Source organism: Rhipicephalus microplus, unplaced genomic scaffold (genome assembly GCF_043290135.1).
Source record: "Rhipicephalus microplus isolate Deutch F79 unplaced genomic scaffold, USDA_Rmic scaffold_129, whole genome shotgun sequence".
NCBI classification, from domain to species: domain Eukaryota; kingdom Metazoa; phylum Arthropoda; class Arachnida; order Ixodida; family Ixodidae; genus Rhipicephalus; species Rhipicephalus microplus.
In genome coordinates, this window is record NW_027464701.1 from 105,843 (window position 1) to 132,152 (window position 26,310).

General features: G+C 43.6%; 1 protein-coding gene across 1 annotated transcript in view; it reads left to right on the forward strand.

Moving 5' to 3' along the window:
• The first annotated feature begins 2,674 nt into the window (after nt 1–2,674).
• The window catches only part of LOC142790832 (uncharacterized), a 281,160-nt gene continuing 257,524 nt past the window's right edge, over nt 2,675–26,310 (forward strand). The window contains exons 1-2 of the mRNA XM_075885356.1: nt 2,675–2,848; nt 25,750–25,886. Of these exons, the coding sequence (XP_075741471.1) occupies nt 2,744–2,848; nt 25,750–25,886 (242 nt within the window). The 5' untranslated portion in view covers nt 2,675–2,743. The remainder of the gene's footprint in view (nt 2,849–25,749; nt 25,887–26,310) is intronic.

The window sequence follows — 26,310 nt, forward strand, 5'->3', positions numbered from 1 at the left end:
TATTCGGTCATTTCAGCAACACAGACGACGCCATGCAGACGTGCTCCGAAGTTGTCAGACGGTGATAATCTGCGACGCAGTTCGGTCTCTCAGAAGTCGTGAACCAATGAACGCCTCTCCACGCTTTGCGACGCTGACGTGCACGCGCGCGCGACATTACGCCGCCTATAGTCGCTACGCCACCTATAGTCGCAGTAATGGTCAAATAGGTAGATGCAATGAGCCACGACGATGCTTTGAGTAAGGCCGCCACCTGAAAGCATAAGAGGTTGACAAAACTGCACCTCCTATTTAAAACGCATCATAAAGGATGGAAGCGTAGAAACGACGCACAAAATGAACTATAATCGTGGATTTTTTAGTCAGGATTTACTACTACACTTCAATAGTGTTAGGAAAGTGTGTCAGTTTATTGTGGTATACGATGTATTTATTTTACTTCCTTTGTATTTTTTGCTTTCTTTATATTTAGGACTTGCTTATCTGTACTATGTTAAGTGTATTTTATGTGTTACTTGTTTTTCAACACTATATTCTTTTTTAAGCAGGCATGTGGTTCGTGACATGCTGCAGATTTGTCGATTGTTGTATCTGCAACAAGGGTGTATTTGTGACGAACTACAGGTGCAGAGGCCTTTCTCAGAACAATTCCTGCATGTGGTGCATGGCATGTCCAAGATTTGTTGCTTGTTTCCTCTGAAACAAAAACGTGTATATGTGACCTACTAGCCTTTGTAGTACTTATGAAAGGCCTTTTGTTGCTGTATCTTTTTTCTTGCATTTAAAAAAATATACTACTACTACTACTATACTTCTACTAACTGGTACCAAATGTGCTGTGGGAGAGCAGTGGTCAATATAAAGGTGTACTTTTAAAGTTCAGAAAGTATCTGACCATGCTGCAGTGTTTAGCACCTCTGGCAACTGTTGTAGCGGACCGGGAGGTCATAGGTGTGACTTTAATTGATGGAACGTTTTCAGTTGTCTTCTGACCATGTCAGTTTTACACCACATTTCTATGGCAAAACTACGTCACCGTAATTTTTGTGAACCCTGGTATAAAACATTTTCGTGTTAAAAAAAGAGACAAAGAAATACATGCAGTTCACCACTTATGTCAGGCTTGGCACTATTGCGTGATGCTGTTTTAATTTTTATAGGCCATGCCAGCGCTAGCCATGCCATGGCCATGGCTCTGCCCCACCACAGTGGTCTATTGGCTAAGGTACTCGGCTATTGAGCCGCAGTTCACGGTAGCGAATCCCGGCTCCGGCAGCTGCATTTTTGATGAAGGTGACAATGCTGTAGGCCCATGTGTTCAGATTTGAGTGGACGTTAAAAATCAAGGTGGTCGAAATTTTCAAAGCCCTCCAATACAGCGTCTCTTGTAATAATGTGATGGTTTTGGGACGTTCAACCACACATATGAACAAATAAATAAATCCATCAATCAATCAATCCATCAATCAGTAAATCAATGTCATAGCTATGCTCAAGGCATCAGATTGCTTTTTCGTCTACTTTTTGATTTCATTTTCATTTACGCCGTAGGTACTACGTTCTACTTCACAACCACCTACTTTTTTTATTTCATTCTTATTTACGCCGTAGTTACTACGTTGTATAAAAATGGACCGTTCGCCTTCTTTTCACTCTTCCTAAGCTGGACTGGAACGAAACATTTTTTGTCCTGCAGGACACGCTTAGCGCTTAGAGGGCGTCCTCAAGTAAGAAGTAACAGGGAATAGCTGCGACCACTTAGTGGGCCTGCTGGAAGGCCCATAGCTGATCGGCAAGAACTAAGCTTTTGAAGATTTCTTTCCACTTGTTTGAGGGAGAGTTGGTATGAGCGTTTCTACACTGCCAGGGCATATGTGCGAGTGTCGCCGTTAGTTCACACGAGGGGCTCGTATCGCTGCGGTGGACTTGTCAGGTTACTTTGTAGAATCATCAAGAACAGGTTGTAGAATATTTTATATATAAGTTGCTACATAACATCAAGGCACACCGTGATAGCAAACTGCTCATTTGTTTTGGCCACTGAAGTGCATCAAGATCTACCACAATGTCAGCTCTCATGATATTGTCGTCGCTGTCACCATTTATAAAAACCACCTTCATAAGTCTAGGAGCGCTGTACCATAAATATTAGGCACCCGGGATAAGTTTCAAAAATTTAAAAATGACACTGCTGCAAAAATAATAGTGACGTTTGCAGCTTGTTATGACATAGTGAAAAACACAGAGACGTATTTATTCCCGTTTCGAGTAGATTCTCCAATCATATTGTATCAATCAAATGAATTTATTTGGGCTTACTTTTACTATACAGCGCAGATTAGACCCTACGTTAAAAGGAGGCTAGAATCGCACTCGCTGAAGTCGCTTCCATGGAATTGCACATGACAAAAGTATCATACCTCACAGTATTGTTTCTTACATTGTGTAAGCCTTTCGTTCTCCCAAATTGTGTTTTGGTCTTAGTTTGAACTTTAGATTCTTTTGCAAATAAATTCTGAAGTGAGGTCACAAATATCATGAAGTGGGAATGACGTGCTGTGTGAGGCAGGTGTTTCTTTTGGCGTTTCGTGACGTAAATTCCTAAAGGTAAGGAGGTTTTATCCAATCGACTCTGTGTTGTCTTCTGTGTCGCAGCCGCTTATAAGAGCTCATATATACGTATCAACAATTCCTGCGGCATACGAAGTGTACGTGGTATCCTTTAAGTCATCGTGTCACTATAATGGACATTCTTTATTATGGCGCTATATTGCAACTTTTCCTAGGAGCGAATGCGTACCACCAGCAGTATATTACTGGTCATGGAACCTTGGGGCAGCTTCTTGTTGTGAGATGATTTTAGGCATTTTTGGCATGCTATTTGGCACTATTTGGACTGCCATAGAATTCATGGGAAAAGTTAGGAGCATGTTATATTGAAAATATTCTGTTTTAGGGGATATGCGCATGCTATAAATACAATTAAATGCCTGTGAAACGGGTTGTGTGTCTTATAGTATGGTAAGTGGCCAGAAATTTCCAATTTGAGTGGTGAGGAATACAATTTAAAGCTTTGTCTGCTTCTTGTTCAACAGCTTTTTGTTTAAGGAGAAAAAACTGATAGTCAGTACTTTTCTCCTGCGATTAAAATATATCTATAGCGATATGTAATGTCCGCTTAGGGCCAAGAGTACTACATTCTTTATTGATGCGGATACTTATGCCATAGTTAGATGCGGTGTAGAGGTTGCTTCTGAGCAGATGCGTACGACCACTATAGTTTCTGCACAACGTTATCCTTTTGTGTGTATTTATATAGCATTCAGCTAAAAGTCAGTCAACCGGCTTTTAATTTCACTTTTTTTTCAGATACTCTCATGCTCCACTGCACAGGGTTCTGGCCTACGCCTGTTGGGCATTTATTGTCCCCATATCCTATGACAATCCCAGACTTAAGTGCGACTGAAGGTTTTAAAGTTGCATTTACTCCGTAATTTCACAAACAGCTTATATATTTACTGGATATATATTAGAGAGGGACCTCCAACACTTTTGAAGCATCTATTTTTTGTGTGTTTTTTGCGTAGACCGATGGCTGGAAATAATTTTAGCATAGGTCCAAGCACCGATATCCAATAATTTAGTGTTTTAACCGTAATATAAAGTCACCTGCTGCCGACCGCGTCGGCGCACAGTGGCGCTCGCCAGAACTGCGCGGGCGGAAACGACGACGATGAGCCCAGCCTATCATAGGACGCGTAAAGCCTCACTCTGAAGCAAAGGACCTGCTCGAGTTCTGACAAGTCGGGGAGGCTTATTTCTACCAGCCTGATTCAGACGTTCGACCGCGTAAACAAAACAGCGTGGTCTGGTACCAGGTTACCTATTGCTATAGCAACAGCTTCATAAACACATTTCACTGAACAGGCAAAAATGGTGTGCGAGCTTCCTCTACGTAAGAGCTTTCAGCCCATGTCAATGGAGGCCCCCTGAAACGTCACAGCAGAGTGAAATGTAGTCATGTCACCCCGCAAAATTTGAGTTGAAGGTAGGCATTTTTTCTTGTATTTTGAACTTTTTTTAAAATTGAATAGCTTCGTGCGGTGGGCCGCTATCACTGCCGTTCTTGCTGCACTAATTTGTCCTTGCGTCACTCTGTGCAGTACACGGGTGAAAAATGGTGCGTTGAAAAGTATTAGAGGGCCCCTTTAAGTTTATGTTGACACAATTGAATATACCTCTGCTGCATTCGAATGAGCTAGTCTTATCTGAACTACATCTAACGTAACTTTAACATTAGAAACTGCAAAAGTGTCATGTGTATTAACACGACAACGTTTGTTAAAGAACGCGTTTCACTGTAATGTTGGCGTTGGCGTCAGTGGCATTGGTTTTAAGTAAAAAAATATTTTCTCGACAATCACCACAAAAGTGAAGAAGATGCAAATGAAAAACGTAATTTTATTTTTCGGTCACAAGTGAGGATTGTTAGAAATGCACGCGCCCGTTTTCGTAGTTAGTGGAAGAAGACGACGTGACTGGGATACGCTCGTTAATGCATATTACTTGTGAATAAATTGAATATTTTACATAGATTTGCCATTTCATTTCTTTATTTTTGCTTTTAAATTTTATAGATTACCTAAAATAACATTTAACAGTCTTCATGTTGCATTCTTGGCCAATCCCCCAAAGTGGGTACGTGCCATGTATCTAGGACAGCAAAGCAAACCAAAGGTATGGCCTGTGTGGCTTGTGTTTCTTCACAACTAAGTAAATCGTTCCCTTTCTACAACGCCTCGGGTGCTTCCAAGACGCCGAAAGCCAACATTTCACAAGTGGGATCGCCATCCAGTCACCACAGAGAGAAAATGTGAGTTCCGTCAGTCTACGAAGCTGGTTAACGTAACCCTAACCCTTAGGTGCAACGTTCCGACGGAAGAGGCAAGCCAAGTTGCGGTGGAGGAGGTACGAACTTTGGCAGTGTAGACATCATTGCGGCTTGCGACTTACTCAAAGCTATTCAAGTAAAGGACCGACTACTAGTAACCCTGCTGGAACGACTGTCTGTGGCCGGCGCGGCGCAACCTCAACCAGCGCCAACGTTCCAGGTACTTCCTGACTTGAGCCAAATCATCAGTTCCTTTGACGGCTTCGAAGACGCTCTTTCGGCGCACGAGTGTATTCAAAATTTACGCAAAATGCAGAGTCTTCATGAGTAGCCAGCTGCGTACGCACTAGCAACTGCCAAGACCCGACTGGTTGGAACTGCCCACGACTGGTACCGTTCAAGGAGCTCCAAATAACGTCATGGATACAATTTGAGGTGCGCTTCCGTCGTCCCTTCGTCAGCCGAACTCCCATTGCGGAACGGTGGCGCAGGATGCTAGAGTGCGTGAAGCAGCGTAATGAGAGCACGGTCACCTATTTCCACTTTAAGGTGCGTCTTTGCCACGAACTCAACCTGGACTTAAACGACACGCGAGAGCAAGTTCTATCGGGGATGAGGTCGCACGAATTCTGCATCATGCTCGTAGGTCAGACGCATAAAGATGACGACGACTTGCTGCACGATATCTTGGATCTCGATCGTATCGAACTAGAATGATAACGGGTTTTTGGCACACGCAACCGTAGCCTCAAACCACCATCAGCTTCAGAACGCTGCCTGCCCGCTACCACGTTAACAGAATCGACAATCGTCGCAAACCAAGCAACAGAACGACGCCAGTCATTGCCGCCTTTTGACCATTACGTCACATGAGAGACCAAAGTCTACGCGAAAGGCCGTCTTGTGTTCTCAGGAGAAAGCACCTCCGTGGAAGCAGATGACGCCCCGAGTCCACAAGAACCGGAAGTCGTGCCTGCTGTGACCCGCAAAGCACACGTAAACATGTTTCCGAACAAGCCCCGACACATGTCGAGAATTTCGGAGACAGTGAAGCACCCTAAACGAGCGTAAGTGAAGAATCGAAGCCGAATATGTCTGACGGAAAAACAAAAAAAAAACCGAAAGACAAGGACATAGCCGAAGCTGAAAGCGTAGAAAAAACAAACGAACTCCAAACCAGGTGCTGCGAGAAAAGACAGTGAGGCGGAGAGAGTGAAGGGAAAACCTGACACGGTGAAAGAAACAGCGAGAAAAGGTGGCGAAGAAGGAAAAAAAGAAGGAAGATGACGAAGAAGCAGCCCTGGGACAAAAGCTCACACCTAAGGACAAGCGCAGGGGGAAGGCGAGGTTGCAGAAGAGGAAAAGCCGAAAGGCGTGCCGACCCAAGGACACACAACTGACGACAAGCCACTAGTTGAATCGGGAAAAGGGGCTAGAGAAATATCAGACAAAGAGGGCACGGGCATCGCGAAGCCGGGCCTAGTAAAGCCAGCGGCTCGTCGTCTGAAGTGGATTGCAATGAGGTGTTTTTGTGTGGTGCAAAAAATTTAATTTCATCACATTGTCTTGTGGCTTTCCTAAAGGTTGAGCCAGCCAAGTTGGCCAGGAAGTACGACAACTTCTTGAAAGTTTCACGCTATGGACGGGTGAACTTCCGCGTGCCGTGAAGAACTTAACGTGTCAGTGTATAAGTCTAGCCATTATTTGGTGTTGTTCGTTTTTTTCTTGTTTATCTTGTTTCTATCGTGTGTGATTCAGAAAGTAGTTTAAGAGGATGGCTGAGTGTTTGCATAGAAAAGCAATTGAGTAACCTTGCCAAAAGACTTTATCGAGGTCGTTAAGTTGCTTCAGAATGGCCGAATGTTAGAAATGAACGTGCTCTTTGTAGATAGTAAAGAAAGACGACGACGTGGCTGAGTGACACCCGTGCACTTATGGCCTGTGTGGCGCTTAGAAGCCTGTGTGACGTTTTCAGTAAGCTTGTGTGACATAGTTTTTATTATGTTGGAGTAAACTATTCATTTTATTACGAGCTCTCGTGTTCTTCAAGGACGCCGACGAATCAACAGGATAGAACCGAGGCTCTGTGCATGGCAAGCAGGCGTTCAACTACACAGGCACTATATTTGCTGAAAGCGCTTCGAAAAAAAAAACGCTATATAGTCGAAATTCCCTGTCAAATCATATATTGCATGGCCGGAGCTTAGAATCGCACAAGGCGTCAAAACATGTGAATTCACAACGAATGGGAGCTTTAATGGCCCAGCCTTTGCAGAGAGTTCAAATATAATTATACATCGTCTGCGGTAGAACCATCAACAAAGCAAACAGCTGCGTAGGTTCGCATGATGTCAAAATGGCTGATTGGGCTGCAAGCAAATATACATGAAAAGGGCCAATCTTACACGCATAGTCATTTGTTCAGTTCCGGCGAGGCTGAGCATGCTCTGACAACCAAGGAAGGCTAGCTGTTCAGAAGGCAATGGACATGAGGCCCGATTGGGATATCTCGAACTGCTCTTCAAGACGAATCTCAAGCGCGCTTTAATTTTAAAGACGACAGTCTTTCTTGGGGACCTTTCCCGCAAAAACTTTGGTCTGTCTGTCTGTCTGTCTGTCTGTCTGTCTGTCTGTCTGTCTGTCTGTCTGTCTGTCTGTCTGTCTGTGTATCTGTCTGTCTGCCTGCCTGCCTGCCTGCCTGCCTGCCTGCCTGCCTGCCTGCCTGCCTGCCTGCCTGCCTGCCTGTCTGTCTGTCTGTCTGTCTGTCTGTCTGTATTTTTGTCTGTTTGCCCACCATTACCGCAAACCGGGTACTCCAAACAGCACCAGCCGATACCCCGAACGGCTGACCCCATCCGCAGCACCCACCAATGCTGCTCGAAAATCAGCGTTCATGCGTGTGTGATTGTCAATTGAAAATCAATTATTACGCATATCTGAGGCACCACAATAACACATATATATTCTGCATGTTCATCTTTAACTAGAAAATGCATACATAAGTAATTCTAAGGACCATAGCGCTTATCACGCTGCGCTGAGCAAGCAACGCTTACACGAAGAAGCAAGTGTTTCCCAAGGAGGATTAAAAAAGTCCTCCTTGGTGTTTCCAACGCTTTTTTTTCATATTTATGCACAATTCAATTCATCCCAAAGTTTGCTAACACTGCGCCTTAAAGCATCATGCTTCACAGTTAAATACACGTTCCAAAACAAGAAATCTCGCAAGTTGTACTTCAGAAAGAATTCACAAGCGTGCAATGCATTCAAGTGATGACAAGAAAGAAAGAAAAAAGAAAGAAAGAAAGAAAGAAAGAAAGAAAGAAAGAAAGAAAGAAAGAAAGAAAGAAAGAAAGAAAGAAAGAAAGAAAGAAAGAAAGAAAGAAAGACATATGGTACAAACGAAAAGAGAAGACGTTAGAACTACTCAAGGGGAACCAGTAAATTAATAATATTGCTAGCAGCCTGTTCTCCTGAGCGCAATTTTGCAAGGTAGTTGGCAGTGAGCCCTCGTTTTGTGTCTATTTGCCCTCATTTTCTTTGCGCGGTTTTCTCACTGGACATGTACGAGCTGGCTCATATTGGGACGTTATTACTTCATTGCATCCGATGCCTTCAGGTACCTGGAGTCTAAGAAACTCTTTACGAACCATGCGTTTCAGAAAAATCACTGGTCTTTTATTCAGTAATTTGAGCTGAAGGGTGATATTCATGTTGCGGTGGACAAGGATTTACACAAGATATTTTTTTTTTATTTTGTAGCACAACAGTGTTTCGCATCTGAATGTACTCTTCAATCAGATTCTCTCACCGTAACTAGAATTTGCAGTTCTCATTTTTTGCGGTGATTACTTGTAGTTAGTACCTTTTCTTGTGTTATTTTTTACGTTTCTTTATGCGTATCACAAGGTGAACATCATCTCACACTGATCAATATATACACTTGGTATTATTCTCCATATGATTATATCGAGATCTGCTCACATTCACAACTTGTGCCACACGGCGTCTCCATTTCTTTGATTTACATGACCAGTTAGATAATAAACAAAGAATGATTTAAAACCATATTACCAGAAATTCTTACGAACTCCATAATGAATATATGCAAACCACCTCGATTCGTCATCAGAAATATCTAACTAAAAACTGGCAGCATATCCACGGAGCGACTGATGCAGAGTGGGGCGAAGCCTCCGTCCGTCTATTCGTTCTTGCTTCCGTCCGTCCGTGCATGCGTTTGTGTGGCCGCCCATGCATCCATCCGCCCGTCCGTGCGTGCGTCTGTTCGTGCGTCCGCACGTACATCTGTGCGTCCGTCCCTGCGTCCGTCCGTGCATCCGCTCTTGCGTCCGTTCGTGCCTCCATCTGTCCGTGCAGCCATCCGTGCGTCCGTCCATGCATCTCTCTGTGTGCCCATTCATCGACCTATTCAACACTCCAAGTACCACCATCTCGCATCTTTTCATCGTATATTCCCCATATAGAAGCACCACCATCCAGCGCACATTTCAATGACTGAACGAGAGGAGGCACACGCACACTTTCTTACGGCTTGCGCTTCGTGTCTACTTCCGACCTTGAACCACCTCGAGTTCATGGTATATACTAGTTCACTGTATTCATGGCACTGCGGCCCAACGCTCGCTAAACCTTTATAAAACCAAGAAGGTTACGCTCAGCGAGTATAACGTAGCAACCCTTTCTTGTCAGATACAGCTCAATGTACATGCCAGTGGCTGCTAGGGGAGAATGAGAGACAGGAGAATTTGGCTTTAGTTAACGCGCACGCTGCGAATTTTTCGTTGTTCAACAACGCACACAAGAAATCTCCCACCGGCACCAGCTTGGAGGTCTAAATATAAGACTGGTTACACACTACTACTACGACTACTAGGGACGAACGGATGCCTAAAAATCAACAGCATACCCATGAAATGTGTGATGATGACTGGGGCGAAGCGTCAGTCAATCGGTCCGTGTTTCCATTCATGCGTCTGCTCGTGCGTCCATCCGTGTGTTCATGCGTCAGTCCATCCGTACGTGCGCACGTTCGTGCGTCCGTCCGTGCGGCTGTCTGTGCGTGCATCCGTTCATGCGTCTGTCTCTCAGTCCATCTGCTTGTCTGACTGTCCGTCAATGCGTCCGTCCGTCCATTTGGTGAACACTTCTAGTACCGCCATCTTGCTTCTTTTTATCATATATTCATCATATACAAATACTGCCATCCAGCGGACAACCCAAGTCAAAACGAGAGTATGAACAACATTTCTGCTCTCAGTGCTTTGTTAACACCGAAAGCGTGATAACGACCCCGTGCTGCGTTTTTCGTAACATGTAGAAACGCGAATGTGTGCCCGAGGGCTGTTATGTGCCGCTAGTATGCTAGTATGTGACACAGGTTACGCACTACGATAACGAGGAACGCACAAGCCACGCCACAAGAAGCTTTGCTCTAAATATTGCAATTACTGAAAGATTGCGCAATAACACCTCCTAGTAATGATGATTATGATTATTACACAAAATATAACTTGAAGTATATTCAACCTCACTTCGTGTTTTGCTTGATTGATCGTGGGACTTTTGTAAACCTATGTAACTTATGTAAACGTAAGTAAACCTGCAAATTTTCATGTTCTTTCTTTGTACCCTCCCCCCCCCCCCCCCTCTATGGCTTGTATGAGCGCTGTGGGTATTAAATAAGTAAACAAATGAACCTAACTTACCTTCCTACTTTTTACTTTTTTAGTTTCACGAATACATCAGTAAGAGAGGACCATGCGCTCTACAGCTTTACCCATCATGTAGTTTCAGACACAAATACGCTTCATTGAATTTTACAGAAAGACTACTTAAAATTATCCTGTTTATGCAAGGCAAATTATTTCTCTCTTGGACGAGCTCACTCTAGTAGTGATCAATTTCTAACAAACTGTTCGCTAAAACAATTCCACCGCACGCAATAAACATTGCTCTTGTAATTGCCCATTTACTTATTTATTCTCCAAGTGTTCATAGGGGGACGAACATCATGTCAATCTACATCGGTATTCAAGCTGTTTATTTTACAGTGTCTAATTTTAGTGTTCCATAAAGGTGTGGTGGTGAAAAGGATTTATTTTCTTCCCTTCATCTTTATTTTGTTTTACTATCCTGTGATTTTGATGGTGAAGTACGTTGGACAAAAGAAGTACTTTGGGCAAACTCTCTATTTGGCGAACTTGTGAGCAGAAAACACTCATTTCTGCTAGCGGCGAGACCAGTCGTCGACCATAACACTGACTATTTTAATCGTCAGCCAAACTATTTAAGGGCGACACTCCCTATAGCGGCACCCGTTAATCCCTCGTACCGTTGTAGTGTGTATCAAGTATAACATTTTGACCTCCAAGGTGCTGCTGGTGAGAGATTTCTTCTGTGTGTGGTGGAACAATAGAAGATATGCTCATTGTACATGCCAATAATAACTGCTAATGGGGAATGAGAAGCAGGAGAATTCGGCTTTTAGTTAACGCGCACGCTGCGATCCCCATAGGCCGCCATTGGCATGTACATTGAAGACTATCTGACAAGAAAGGGTTGCTACGTTATACTCGCTGGGAGTAACCTCCTTAGTTTTAGAAAGGTTTTGCAAGCGTTGAGCAGCAGTGCAATGAATACAATGAACTATTATATATATTATGAGCTTGAGGTGGTTAAATGTGGAATGTAGATGCGAAGCGCAAGCCGTAAGAAAGTGTGCATGTGTCACCTCTTGTTCAGTCCTTGGAATGTCCGCTGGATGGCGGTGCTTATATATGGGGAATATATGATGAAAAGATGCGAGATGGTCGCAGTTGGAGTGTTGAATAGATAGACGAACGGACACACAGACAGATGCATGAATGGACGCATGAACAGACGCACGCACGAACATATGGATGCATGGATGGACGGAAGCAAGAACGAATGAATGGACGAATGCTTCGCCACACGTCCCATCATTCGCTCCGTGGATATGTTGCCATTTTTTTTCTTTAACAACAACCACACAGCATTATCGTTGGTAGTAGTGGAAACTGCCGCATGAACTTCACTACCCGTGTCTCGCGCGCAATCCCAACTTGATAGCCTTTTCAAATAGATACGAAACTTTTCAATGTGATTCACGACCTGCGCCTATTGATTTCAGTAGTTTCTGTGCACAAAACACCAATTTAAGAAAAAAAAGATGCCTGGAAAGACACAGCTCCGAAAAAGCATCTTCCTGGCGTTGCGAAAAATACGAACGTTGAAAAAAAATTCACACTTTTTTGATAGAGTGAATGATGGTGAGTGCGGATAAGCGTCCGTCCGTATGTTTATCTCTCTGTCTTTGTCTGTCTGTCTACCCGCCCAACTATTGGTCGGGCTGTCTGTCCATCCGCCGGTCCGCAGCTATACGAAATCATCCGTCCATCTTTCTGCGTGTGCGCCCATCCTTCCGTACATCTTTCTATCTCTCTGTGTGCCTGTCCGTCGATTCGTCTGTCCGTCTGCCTTTCTTTCGGTCTGTCTGTCTGTCTGTCTGTCTGTCTGTCTATTTGTCTGTCTGTCTGTCTGTCTGTCTGTCTCCATGGATGTCTGTCTGTCTGTGTGGACCCGCAGACATACCAATTTCTGTGTGTTCTTCTGTTCATCCGTCAACTATGTACAATCGTTAACTACATAAAAACCACTAACGCCATGTAGTGACATTTCCAAGGACATGTGTACACAATGGCACCTAATGAGCAACTCTTAAATGTAACCAGAAGTGCCTACGTACTACTCTTATTAGTACTACTTCTACAGAGGAGGGAATGACCCACTCTTCAAGGAGCTTAGCCCCTAAGAAAACAAATGTGTACTATCGGCATCAAATAAAACGCGAACAGCAGATCGCGTGGAACAAGCCTTATCAAAGGCATAGTGCGCGCCACCCACCAGTCATCAATATAGACAAGCCCACACCATTCGGTGTGGCAGCACTGCATGATCCCCCTATATTGCAATATTTCTGCTTGTGTTCCAGTTGTGTCATTTAGAAGGAAGAAAATTTTAAAAAATGTGAAGTTAGGCTACTGTAGCAGAAAGCGAGTATTGTAGCACGGTTCGCAAAATAAAGAGTGCTACCGACGCCAAATGAATCCCAAAAAGTGTCACGCGTATAGCAGCTTGTAACATAATTATTTGAGATAGAAGCACTCATGCAGTTTCACGCACTGGCGCCGCAATCATGATTTCGATCGACAAACCTATATCGGGGGCCATCGCGATGGTCGCCGGCATGCAAATGCCGAGTGAATTAGGCCATTCAATTGTGGCTCTCAGTCTTGACTGCAGCATTGCAGGGCTTTCACCGTCTGGGCATGATACAAGAAAGGATGAACCTGACAAACCATTACCATTACCATTAAAATTGACTGATGCCTCATGTCACAATAGCGAAGCGATATAAATATATTATATCAAAGACGAAGGTACACCTAGGCTGGACCGCATATCACAATGAAGAAACGAACAAAAATAACTGGTTGACTTGCAAAATTTCTTTATGATGAAAACAAAAATGCGCGAAAAATGAGCATCATATTCATCGGTGCTCCTCAGTGAGACTTCGTTGAGGAGAAGGCACGAACGTTGCCGCGAGAAATATTATTTGCCCCTTAAGTTTAATACTCAGTTAACTTGCCTCCAGCTGCCACAACGGCGGCCATTTTTCGGGATGACTGTTGAAAAGCCGTGTCACAAGATCATTTGCGCGTAGGCACTCCCATTCCTCTTTTATGGCAGCCCTTAGCGCATCTTGAGAGCCGCGCTGAATTGGCTGCTGCGACAGTGCCTTCTTCATTGCGTGCCGCACATTCTCACATATATTCAAGTCGGCGCCTTGTGGAGGCCACTCCAGCAGCAACATTCCGAATAGTTCCAGTAAGCGTGCTGTTGATTTGGCCATGTGGATGGGGCTGCGGTTCTGTTGGAAGAAGTACGACCCGTCAGGCAATGGTACATCGAGAGCATCGGGCCCCACGACTTCTTCGATCAAGTCGCAGTATGACACAGCGTTAAACCTGTCCACTTTGCGAACTAGTGGTTCAAAGCCTTCCTTGGACAACACACCCCACACGCTGACGGAGCAGCTACCGCTGCTTGGTACGCGCTATAGGTTCCAGGGATCAAATCTTCAGAAGGAATATAAACCGTTATTTCAAGCCTTTCTGCCACTCTTCTGATCATCAAAGATTGCGAAAATAGCTGGCTTTATAACAGAGCCCTATAAAATATGCCAAATCGTAATGATTTTACTAAAGCTGAGGCTCGTTTTTGAGTGGTGATAACAAAAAGTATGCGTATTGAATTATAGCAGTCACTCGAAAAACGAGACCGCCCACGTAATAAATTGAAAGAATATCAGACCTGGCGTTGTCAGAGTTCCAAATTCTCTGACGCTGGTCGCAACGAGTGGAGATGGTTGACTCATCAATGAATATTACACACCACCAGTCTTCCATAGTCCATGCTGCATGTTTTTGGGCATACGAGAGTCTTTCTAGCTTATTGGCTTCTGAAAAAACAGGCTTTTGGGCTGGTACATGGCTCCGCTGGCCTTTCTGATGCAGTCGACATATGATGTTTGACATGCTGGCTGAAAGGTTCAAGCTGTTCTTGATCTGTCGAGCTGTGATGAATGGAGCCTCCTTTGCAGCTTGTACGGTGGGTAGATCATTCGCACTGTCTGTCTCCCGCTGGCTGTGTCCACGTGGAAGGTTCCAGTGGCGTCCATTATCATGGAATGCCAGGCAAATTTTTTTATAGTAGATAAAGGTCGGTTCATTATTTTTGAAATTTCACGCTGTTTAATTCCGTGCTGGTAAAACGAAACAATCAGCACTTTTTTTTCTAAATAAACGCTCGGCATTTTCAGTTGAAGTAGAGCCTTTTCGGGTATGTCTCTAAAAAAGGGCGCAGGTAAAGCAGCGCTGGCGAACGAGATACGACGATCGTTTGAAACTTAACCACAAACCGATTAGATTTATTTTTTTATTGTGCGTAGACACCAATGATACTGCGACGCTGAAGCGAGAGCAAGAAATTGCGAGTGATACGATTTAAAGCGCTTGTCATGCCTACGATGGCCATCATTATCACCACACGAAAACCAGAGCAGAAATGGAGATAACGCCCTATAGGGGGATCGCGCAGAGGTGCCAAACCGGATGTGCACACCAGTCAATGGTTGATTTGATGATTTGATTGATATATGGGGTTTAACGTCCCAAAACCACTATATGATTATGAGAGACGCCGTAGTGGAGGGCTCCGGAAATTTAGACCACCTGGGGTTCTTTAACGTGCACCCAAATCTGAGCACACGGGCCTACAACATTTCCGCCTCCATCGGAAATGCAGCCGCCGCAGCCGGGATTCGAACCCGCGCCCTGCGGGTCAGCAGCCGAGTACCTTAGCCACTAGACCACCGCGGCGGGGCGCCAGTCAATGGTAATGACTGGACGGCGAGCAATGCTGTTTCTCATGCTTGAAACACACACTCCGCTTTTCGCGTTTCGTTTGATGCCGATTGTGCATGCAAATAAAATAAGCACCAAAAATTGTGACAGCTGTGTACTAACGGTGCCCGGCGGAAACAATAGCTCTTCTCGTTTACGTATCGCTGACTTTCACTCCACTCTTTTCTCTACTGTAATATACATGGATATCTGACGTTTTACACCCTTTTCTCTTTCTCACTATCACTCGCTTTTCGGCACCCGTTCTGTACCATTGGGGCGACGCTGCAGTAAGCATGATACCGACTTCTTCAATGAGTGGAATATACAAATTTAATGACTCTTCACTTTATCTAGTATAACATACATCTTTATGATCACTATAAAGGAGCGATTCAGTACTTTGCAATTTGTCGTAGTCTGAAAGTTTTGTCTTGTTTTCTCAATCTCATCACAGCGTTCGTTGCCATACAAACTAATGCTGAGGTAGAGTATTGCAAAATATTACACCATCTCCCGACAAAGTGAACCATGAGGCGTGTGTGAAGCAGCAAGGGAGGTGCACACCGCGTTTGCATTGGTTTGGCTAGGTCTTTTTGTTCATTTTTTATCAATATTGTGTATTTGCAATGGGTGTGAAAATAATGTAGGCCCGTGTGCTCAGATTTGGGTGCACGGTAAAGAACCTCAGGTCGTCAAAATTTCCGGAGGCTTTCACTATACGGCACGTCTCATATTCATATCGAGGTTTTGGTACAATAAACCCCAGATATCAATATTGTTGCGTACTTAGTCTCGTCGGTTGTGTTGTGTTTATGTTGTTCTGTTGTTGTTGAGGTAGGCACCGATCAAATCAATACAATAGGTGTGTGTGCACCCCCCCCCCCTGTGCTACGAATCGGGTCATGGTACGCTTTAGTCGAAGATGGTGTAATTTCGTTGGAGTTTGCACTATCGAAGCATGGGCGTGAAAATTACCTAGCTAGGCATTCTGCACAACCGTTGGACTCACGTCGTTTGTCCCCAGCTGAAGGGTTGGCTCGATGGTGACGCTTCACTTCGACTGTGGCGTTGCGTACGACGCCGATTGCTTGTCAGCGCTGCCATTGCGATTCGGTATGTCGAGCCCACGTTTAATCCGTAGGAGTTCCCCGCTGACACTGCCGTGTCAGAAATGGAGACGAAACAGCGCTCATGCCACCAGCTCTACCTCACCTCCTCGCGCTCACGTGAAATGGGGAGATTTGGTGCATGCGCAGTAACAGGGTCAGTCCGCATGCACGCTGGATTGAACTTCGCATGTAAAATATGAGGATTGATGCGTTTGTTTAGTTCGAATGCACAGAACTTTAGTGGCCTCCGATGTATTATGCTGTGATGTCAATGCGTCCCTTGGCGTAGCGCAGAAAAAAGTCACAGCTTTGCCGCAAAGGGAAAGCAATGAATGCGAGAGCACCAAATTGAAAAGTCATACGAAGAATGGCAAGGAAACCGGATTGTGCCCCGCGTTTATCACGCACAAAGGATGCACGAATCGTACTCACAGGTACAGATCAACGCAAATAGGTGTCTCAGTTGTTACTTCGCTGTGCCCGAAAAGCCCTCCCTTTCCGCAAACGGAGACTGTGCAGCAAGTGCAAAGACCTTTGTGCGCCCGGTAATTATAACACAATGGTTGCGATAAAATGCCAAGACGTATGATTCCCCGCACCGCAAGATAAGTGCGCGTACGCGTGAGCATCCAACACCCCAGATTCTCAGTGGGCAAAGTACGCGTGGGAGATGAGACCACGCGCTGCCAAGTCATGCCAATCTAGGGACGCGGGCTCATTGCGCCATCTCGCTGGTAATTTTGAAAACACGATAGTTCCCTCGAGATGGCTATCAGCAGAGGTAAAAGGTAGATGTAAATGGCTTCCGTTTCGACATTCAGAGAGGTGCTCTTTCATGGCTCAGTCGCTAACGCTTCGCACACACAAGCGATAGGGTGGACACTCGACTCCACACGCCGGAGTGTTTTTCTGGATAATTTTTTGCGTTTAATGAATATATATATATATATATATATATATATATATATATATATATATATATATATATATATAAGGGAAAGAAGTGTATACCTAAGGGCTCGTTTTTCCGTGTTTTTAACACAATAATAATGAGATATAACAGACAGTAATGCCAAGGAATGTACAGGGGAAGTTATTAACATTAATGGAATGTAAATAAGAAGAAAGAAAAGTGGATGAAAAAATTACCAACTGTAAGCAGGAATCGAACCTACGACCTTCGAATTACGCGTTCGATGCTCTAACCACTGAGCTATTACAGCGGCACTCCCTCCATCCACTTTTTTGGGTTTATCTGTGAATTTAGAAGTAGGAGCGACAGTCAGCGCCATCTATAAGCCAAACAACGAGTGTGAAAACACTCTTATGCGCATGTTTGGCGTCACTTTTCATCCACTTTTCTTTCTTCTTATTTACATTCCATTAATGTTAATAACTTCCCCTGTACATTCCTTGGCATTACTGTCTGTTATATATATATATATATATATATATATATATATATATATATATATATATATATAGTGAATGACGTCGACGCCCATATCAGTTTCAGTTTATTTCGGACGTAGTTGCATGACATGAAATATGTCCACGACGCAAGGCAAAAAGAGACTCGTATGTTTCCTGACGAGGCCTTCACCCCGGACTTACACGTCGGACAGCCAGGAGCAAAATCAGAGAAATTAAGTACAATGCTCATTGCGCAACTTACAGTAAAAAAACACAGTCAGACAAAATTATACAAAGTTTAGATTGTTCAGGTTTAACAGATTTATAAAATTACATAAATATACAAAATTACATATTTTCGTGTTGAAAGCAAAATATTTGTAATTTCAAGGAGGCAGGAAAAGTAGCTTCACTTGTTTTTTAAAACGAGATATACTTGAGTTCTGATTAGCCAATTCGATTAGGGATGGGTATGCATTCAGCAATGAAATAATCTGATAATCTATAGTTTTAGTACAATAATTAGTTCTTGGTCTTGATCCCGTCAATGAAATAGTGCGAAGGTCATATGCCACTTGTCTACTTAGATATTTGCTTGAGAACATGGTGCGATCACGTTTGAATTCGCGGAAAATCATTGCTGCCAAAAAAAGCTGATACAACTCTGAGAATGGTGGTACGTTCAGACTTTTATAGAGAGAGTCAGTTGATGGGGGAGGATGGGAAGAAATCATTTTTAGGCTAGAGCGAAGTACAATTGTTTTCTAACACGCAGTGTCAATAAATATTTTAGCCTGTATAACATAGCAAGAGATCTAAATAGCTTAGCACGAACATAATTTATGTGCTCAGACCAGCTGAGGTCCAACCTAAAAACGACTCCCAAGAAGCGGCAAGAGTTGACGGGCGTTATTATATTGATATTGATACTCAATTCTACCTTATGAAGAAGTGGTTTATTTTTTGGGCGAAATATTACGTACTGCGTTTTCTTTACGTTTAAGTTTATTTCGTTCACATTATGCCAGGTATGAAGTTCGTTTAGCCAGATATTAGCACAGTGCTCTGATAAATTTAGATCTGGACCAGAAAAGAAAACCGTTGTGTCATCAGCGTACATAGCAGTGGCGGGAGTAAAAGAAATGTTAGCAATATCTTTAATATATAAAAGAAAGAGCAAAGGACCTATTTTACCTAAGTCTGAATTTAATTCCTGAAGCTGTGTATATTGCGTTCTGCCTTCGAGGTAACTCTTCATAAGGGCCAGTCCGCGGATACCATATGTCGTTAGCTTATGAAACAAGATTTGGTGTTTGATCGAATCAAATGCTTTTTGAAAGTCAAGAAAAATTGTAACTGTAAAATATCGCTGTTCGAAATTACTAAGTATCTTTTCTTTTACCTGCAGTAGAGCAGATTCCACTAGTTTTGCACATTGAAAGCCGTACTGGTGTTTCGAGATAGTATTTTCAACTTGAATGAAATCATACAATCGTTTTTAAATAATACGCTCTGCGATTCTCGAAAAAAGAGGCAGTACCGATATTGGTCGATAATTATTCAGGTCAGTTTTACTGCCACCTTTATGAATCACAGTAACACGCGCAACCTTCATTTTCTCAGGGAAATCGCCAGTCTCCAACATTCTGTTGCAGATATAAGTTAGTGGGGCAGAAATGTGACAGATAGCACCTTTAACCGGCGAAACGCTGATTTCATCCTAACCGGGCGAGCACGTGTCTTTCAGTGCGAACACCGCAGATGCTATCTCTACATCTGAGGTAGGTGTTAAAAACACAGAATCCTTGTAGGCTCTAGGAATGTAGGAAATAGCAGATTTCGAAGATGATGCTACTTTTGGGCCAAGAAAAGCACCTGATGTAAAAAAAACGCATAATAAACTGATTTGCAAGCGTCGTGCCACAGATGGCTGTTCCCTTCATGTGTAGTTCAGTAGGTATACGTGGTCTTCAATTCCTGTAATTTTGTTAACAGCACCCCAAAGCCGTTTAGGGTTATTAATTAGCAGCGCAGTCTTATTTTGATAATATGCATTTTTTGCCTTCTTTAGGTCCAAGCTCAATTTATTCCTATACTGTTTAAACGAGACTAAATCTGCCTGACTCCTAGTTTTCTGGAAACGAGCGAACATGAAGTCTGTTTCTTTAATGCGTTTAAATAACGACAGTGTGATCCACTCTTTTCTAGGCTTTCTGTGCTTCTTAACCATAACACGTGGAAAAGCGTAATAATAGTTCTCACTGATTTTTTGAATAAAGGTATCACAGGCTTTTGATGTATCAGATTCGCAGTACAATTTATCCCAGCTAGTTTCACTCAATAAAGAACAGAAGTTCGTAATGCTAGTGGGGTTTATTATCCGACGTGTGTAATTAGATATTGATACTTGTTTTTTTAGGGCGAACAGAGCAAAAAATGGCAAGTAGTCACCCACTCCCGACGAAAACACACCAGACACTATATTTTCCGGATGAAAACTTGTAAAACAGACATCAAGCAATGTGGCACATTGTTTAGTGACCCTAGTGGGTTGATTAACGACATTTTCACACCCATAAGATGACATTACCTCAATCAAATTTGTTTCAACATTGCTGTTTGCAAGTAAATCTATATTTAAATCACCAAATAGTATCACATTGCATTTCTTGAAAGCAGCAATATCGGCGGTGACATCCGGCTTTGAGTGTCCATATAATCGCTATCTCAATAAAAAGCATGACTACCAAAGCGCTGTAATGTGCAGGCATGAATAGCACTAAATAGAAAAAATCGTAGTGAAGGGGTGAAACGTTACGGGAAAAGATTAGAAGACCGCAAAATCATAGGACATCCACGTATGGCACCACGCTAGCAAAAACAGGCGTATTACAGCCAAGCGTACTATTGTGTGGTATATGTTCTGGAAAAAATGGGGCGGGATTGAGGGAACAAAGACGACGGGATGGTAAACCGTAGCGTGGCTATGTGTGGGGCAACACAGGCAAAGTATTGTACTGTACAGACGTGCATAGATAGTATATCAAAACGGCAAAAATGTAGGCGAGAAAAGTTCTTTCAAGATAAGGTATGGTAAAAGAGTTACGAAAGGAGTGAATCAGAGCACAGAAATATATAACATCGCGCTAGTGATGTTATTTGCTGCATAGCCGTGTACAGTGCTTATGTACAGCGAAACGAAGGTGTGGAAAGTGAATTGAATGCTAAGTAGTCTGCAGGTGAGGAGGAGAGAAAGCAGGATGCAAGTCATTTCATAGCATTGTAAAGGAAAATTATCGATCAGCGAAGAAACTAAACTAAATACCACTCCTGCTTTCAGCTTCTTGTTATCTGTCAGTGCTCGCCGGCGCGCGTTTATTACCTCAGAAGAGCTGCAGAACTCATGCTTCAACTATTTCTGTCTGGTCTTCCTAACAACAATCCAACTGCAAGCTCTGGTGATTTCACCTCGTCCAGAGTTAAAGTCCGTCATTACAACTGGGCACCATACATATAAACGGATGCCCAGCTGCTGGATGATCACCACATCATACACTTGGAGAACGCTGCTAGAATGTGCAGTTCCTGTAGGCATTGTTGCTCCTACCGGATACATTGACAATCTGCAAGCTTCTGATGGTATTTCAGCTTCTGGCTGTCTTGTACAGTAGCTGAAAGACTTCGAGCTTTGTTGTCATTCACTCGTTACGGAGAAGACAATAATGAACACTTGGTGTTCTTATACGTTGGGTTCCGTTGTCTTTGAAAAACAATCGCTTGTTTCTCAAACATTGTAGTCACACTTAGTTCGTTTTCAAGTGCACTCTTTCTGGGCATGTTGCCTGGCGATGACCTCAGTGATTGCATAATTATCGCCAAGCACTCGTCGCACCAACTCGCACCTAATGGCAAAAACTTCCATTCACTGCTATACGTGGAGAGTGACGATGCCATTGGGGAGCTTTTCGTAATATTCTGAATTCCACGTGAAATGGGCAATGCTGTCCTAAATGTGAGTGCATAATAATTCAGTGTTGTTGGCACTCGTTTACGAGCGATAAACATTTGGAGTGCCATGAAGTAGGCTTTGGTTGTCCGGTAGCTCATAAAACCGTGGGGAACTGCTGCTGTAGTTTGACATGTTCCGTGAGTTCTCAGACTGGCATTGACAAGCATATTGGGCTCCGGATTGACGCTCACTCCTTCGTCAAGGCAGCCGTTAAGAGACGTGGTACTTTGATTGTGTGATAATTTGTCGAACGTGACTTGGAACTCTGTCGTTGTCAGAGCTACCTCTCTAATTTGCCCAGAATCTGTAATGCCCACTGCTTCAAGTTGTCGGAGCGCCTGTAGAATCTGCGAGATACCATTATGGTCACCAGTCTTTTCCCCTCACAAAACACGGACCACAAGGTTAGTGTTGCCGTCAAAAGAGGTATTGTGACGAGTGGGTTCTTGCAATGTCCATTCAAACACCGTGTTGATTTCCCCAAATCTAGGAGCTTCTGTACTCCTTAAGACTTATCTTGCCGTAACATTCCACAAATGTTCAGTCCTAACCAACAAGCTGATGCCGGTCGCTGTCGCTGCTTCAAGAAAGTTCTTTTCCTCCGCAATAACCTTACCTTCAGTACTGAAAGTTGGGCGAGTTGGTACTCATTCATGACTTCTTTGCGCAAACACGTACATGGACACAAGGAAAAGAGGCAAACAACACGGGCGCAAACTCACAACTGGTTCATTCTGAATAACGAACTGTACTTATATCTTCACTTAGCCCACACGCCCCCCCATCGGTGGATCCAGGAACAAACGAGATAACCTAAAGAAAGCTTATTCAGCGCTACGTCATGATAAGAACCACAAAACAACAAAAATTGAAGAGTTCACGCATCTGCAGAGGGATTGTTGCACGTGCCTTTCAAAAAGTCAAATTCTTTATCGGAAATCGCACAAACGACAGGAGGGGATAGAAGAGACGAAAACACAGCACTCTGTTCTCGTCTCTTTTATCCGCTCCGGTTGTTTGCGGTGTCAAGCACTTTTTTCGTCTACCTAAGTTTCACTTGCAAGACCTTGCAAGGCGACCTCGTGACGTACATCTATAGAAGTGGTTGGCTTCAGCTAGCTTCTTTTTTTTTGAAACAATGAAGAGGTTGGCGTCCCAGGCACGTGTGCCATGTACTTTGGATTTGCAGAAAAAAGCACTCACTCTTTTTGTACGACGCACTGCGTAGTACAGAAGCGGAGCTGGTGCTACCCTCACGTCCTCTCTCATGAGTTAGAGCGTGGTCAATAACAGGCCTTTCTGAGGAGGCTGACACTGCTCCCGGCTTTCAAATTCAATACGTATGAACATGAGTGACGCTTTTAGTTCCGAATCCGAGGTTGCAGCTGCCACTACGAGTTCGAGGCCTTTGTATAAAAATCATGTTGTCTTGAAGTCGCGCTTTGCTTTGCTCTGATTATGCTAGGACAATCTTGTACGGCCACGCCTCTCGTAGAATATCAGTCAGCATTGCCGAGAAAGTTGCCGTCGGTATGCTTAGTGCAGGGAGACATCGGACGTTGAGCTGCACAGTATCGTATAGTTGTGTGAGGCTTCGGATGTAGTTTCCGGACTAGACATGTGAAAGATTGCGAAGCGCTGACAGGTGATGTACGATTCTGTTCTGATCACTGAACCATTCTTTCAGTAAATGTATGGCGTCAGCGAAACGCGATTTGAACGTGGGTAAACCAGAGATCGCCGCTCCTGCTTCACTCCCAAGGCCATGCCACAGATAAAAAAGCTTCGTCGTCGATATTGTGTTATTGAGATGAAGAGTCTGCTCGAACTGCTCGCTGAAAATTGACTACTTAAAAATATTTCAGTTGATTTTATTTCATTGTCATTGTCATCTTATTCAAGGCAATCAGTTTTACAATTTGTCTGGAGCGACACGACTATAGGCTGAATAAACGCTTCACTAGGTCGTGCCACCCTGCCAGAAAAAGCATAAACACACGAACAAGCATTTATTGTACAAAATGAACTGGTACATATATGTCCTAAATTGTTATAGTATTAAACAAAATTGAGATATTCCATAAGCCTCTGAACCGTGTATTCACAAACGCTCCTCGACTTGACTTTCCCCCTTTACTTGAGTTGATCGAGCACTGCGCCGCCGCTCGGCTGAAAATGGCACTGCGCTACTCAGGAATCGTAGCAGGTTATCGCTGATCTGCAGTGACTTGTCGTGACTAGAGACAGCGCTTCCATCGACTTTCCCAAGTGAAGGTGAAGTGTTGAGTGAAGGTACGTTCTTGAATAAGGGGGTAAATGTTCGCCAGTTAAGGCTCGGCAGTCACGAGCCAATTCTAATGGGAGCGTCAGGAGGTGATGGGATTGTGCTCTGAAGAGCAGTCGCTGCTGTACTGCCGTCGCGTTTCATTCCGCCTATCCTGCGGCAAATCTCAGCTAGCATGCTGATAGCTTGGTCCTTATACTCTGCTGCTGCAACATACTTCGTTTCGAGCTCCTTGTCAGCTAGGCATGCTCCAAGCACCTCATTTAATTTCGAGAGGTAGTTGTTGCTCGCTGACAAGCAGTCATAAATCCCTGTGAGCTTGGGCTTGTCTGCGGCAGGATCTGTGCGCTGCGACCTTGCTCCCTGCAGGAGCTTCGTGTTCTGAGCTTGTCGAGCGGTGCGCTTAATCTTGATGCGATCCATTTGCTCTGGTGTTGAAATCCATGAGGCCTGGGTCCAGGCCAATTAGGAACGATCTATTGCAGTCCTTGCCGCCCGCAGCACGAAAACGTCGAGCAGAAGGTCGCCTTGAGTTTTGAGATGAAGGAGACGTGTCTGCATGAGGGCTTTCGGAATGACACTGTAAAGGAACACTATCGATCCGTGAAGAAACAGAATGACGTTCCTGATTTCAACTTCTTCTTTTCTAATAGTGCTCGCCCGCACTCGTTTAAAACTGCATCTTTTTCTACAGTGGTGTATAAATAGTACAGCTATGCGCTGCAAAGAAAACTGAGGGTGAAGAAAAAATATTTCAAGTTGTGGAGAAAAAAATAGGAAGGAAAGCTAAATCATTAGCATAGCCATGTATGATGTGTTATACAAAGGTGGTGAAAGGTGGTGAAAAAAAAAGAAAGTGGTGGTTAGAATGAAAATTTACACTTTGAGGAGAAGAAGAAAGAAGGCTGCGGAAGTTGAAGCATTTATTTTCGTCTATGGTGTAGTGCACAAGGGGTCGGGATAAGCAAGTGAAAATAAAAGTAATTACGAAGTACACACAGTTATAGAATGTTAACGCACCATAAATGTCAGAACTGTGCACTAAACAACCAGAGGCAAAGTGCTCTTGTCATATTGGAAAGACTGTTAACTTTTGTGTACTTATGCCAACTTGCCGCCACCACTATGAAGCTGCATAGCATATAGTCGTGTACAGTACAGTATAACAATGCAGTGAGAAAGGGCAGAAAAAAATTATGATGAGAAAAAAATAGAAAAGACTGTAATTGAAACATAAATGAACGTTTCCTTTCCCGCCAAGGACGCTGAGAAGGCTGCTAATTCTGAGCGCCAGCGCAGTCGAAACGCCGCCGAATTTCTGCCTGGTATATCCTACAGCTTTGACATTAACTGCATCTGCATAACGATTTTTCTTCTCGCAGATAGCTTGATAGTGCAGTCTTGTGGAATGTATTTCTTTCTTATTCAATAGTATACATAAGAAGTATGTTGTACAAATAAAGTTGCTTTATTCTAAAATCACCACACTGCATGTCATGCTTATGGGCCTTATTTTGTCTCTATTCTAGCTCCTGAACACCTCCGACCCATTTTGGTTGATCACGCGTTCATACACCATACCTACCAGCAGGTGCGTTTACGCACTGAAGAAGAAATTGAACGGAAGCTACTATGAATTCGGTCAATATTACTTGAAAAATGACACGTAAGTGCAACAAATCTTTAGTTCAGAAACAGTGCTTAAGTACTTTATTGAGCTGGTTTTCGACAAATCTTGGAAGACGTAATAATTGTTCACTTTAGGAGTGAAACGCCATATTCTTTTCAGACGCCATTCGCATTGCCTTTTCTTTCGCTTAGCATGTTTGACTTGTCTAATGAAAACTAATGTGTGATGTGACCAAAAGAACATGTTCATCACTAAAGCTATTGCACACTTTCCTGAGCCCTTAAATGAAAATGCACTTAGACAACACACGTTTGTGAAGCAACACGAGTGCCTGCGTAGCTTTATGGTTTTCTGTGATGTGGCTGCCGCTAGTGAAGAAATTTATAGAAGCCTTTTAGTAATGAAACGATTGCTTACAGCCACAATTTGCAGCTTGAAGTGGCCCTGCAACGCTTTTTGA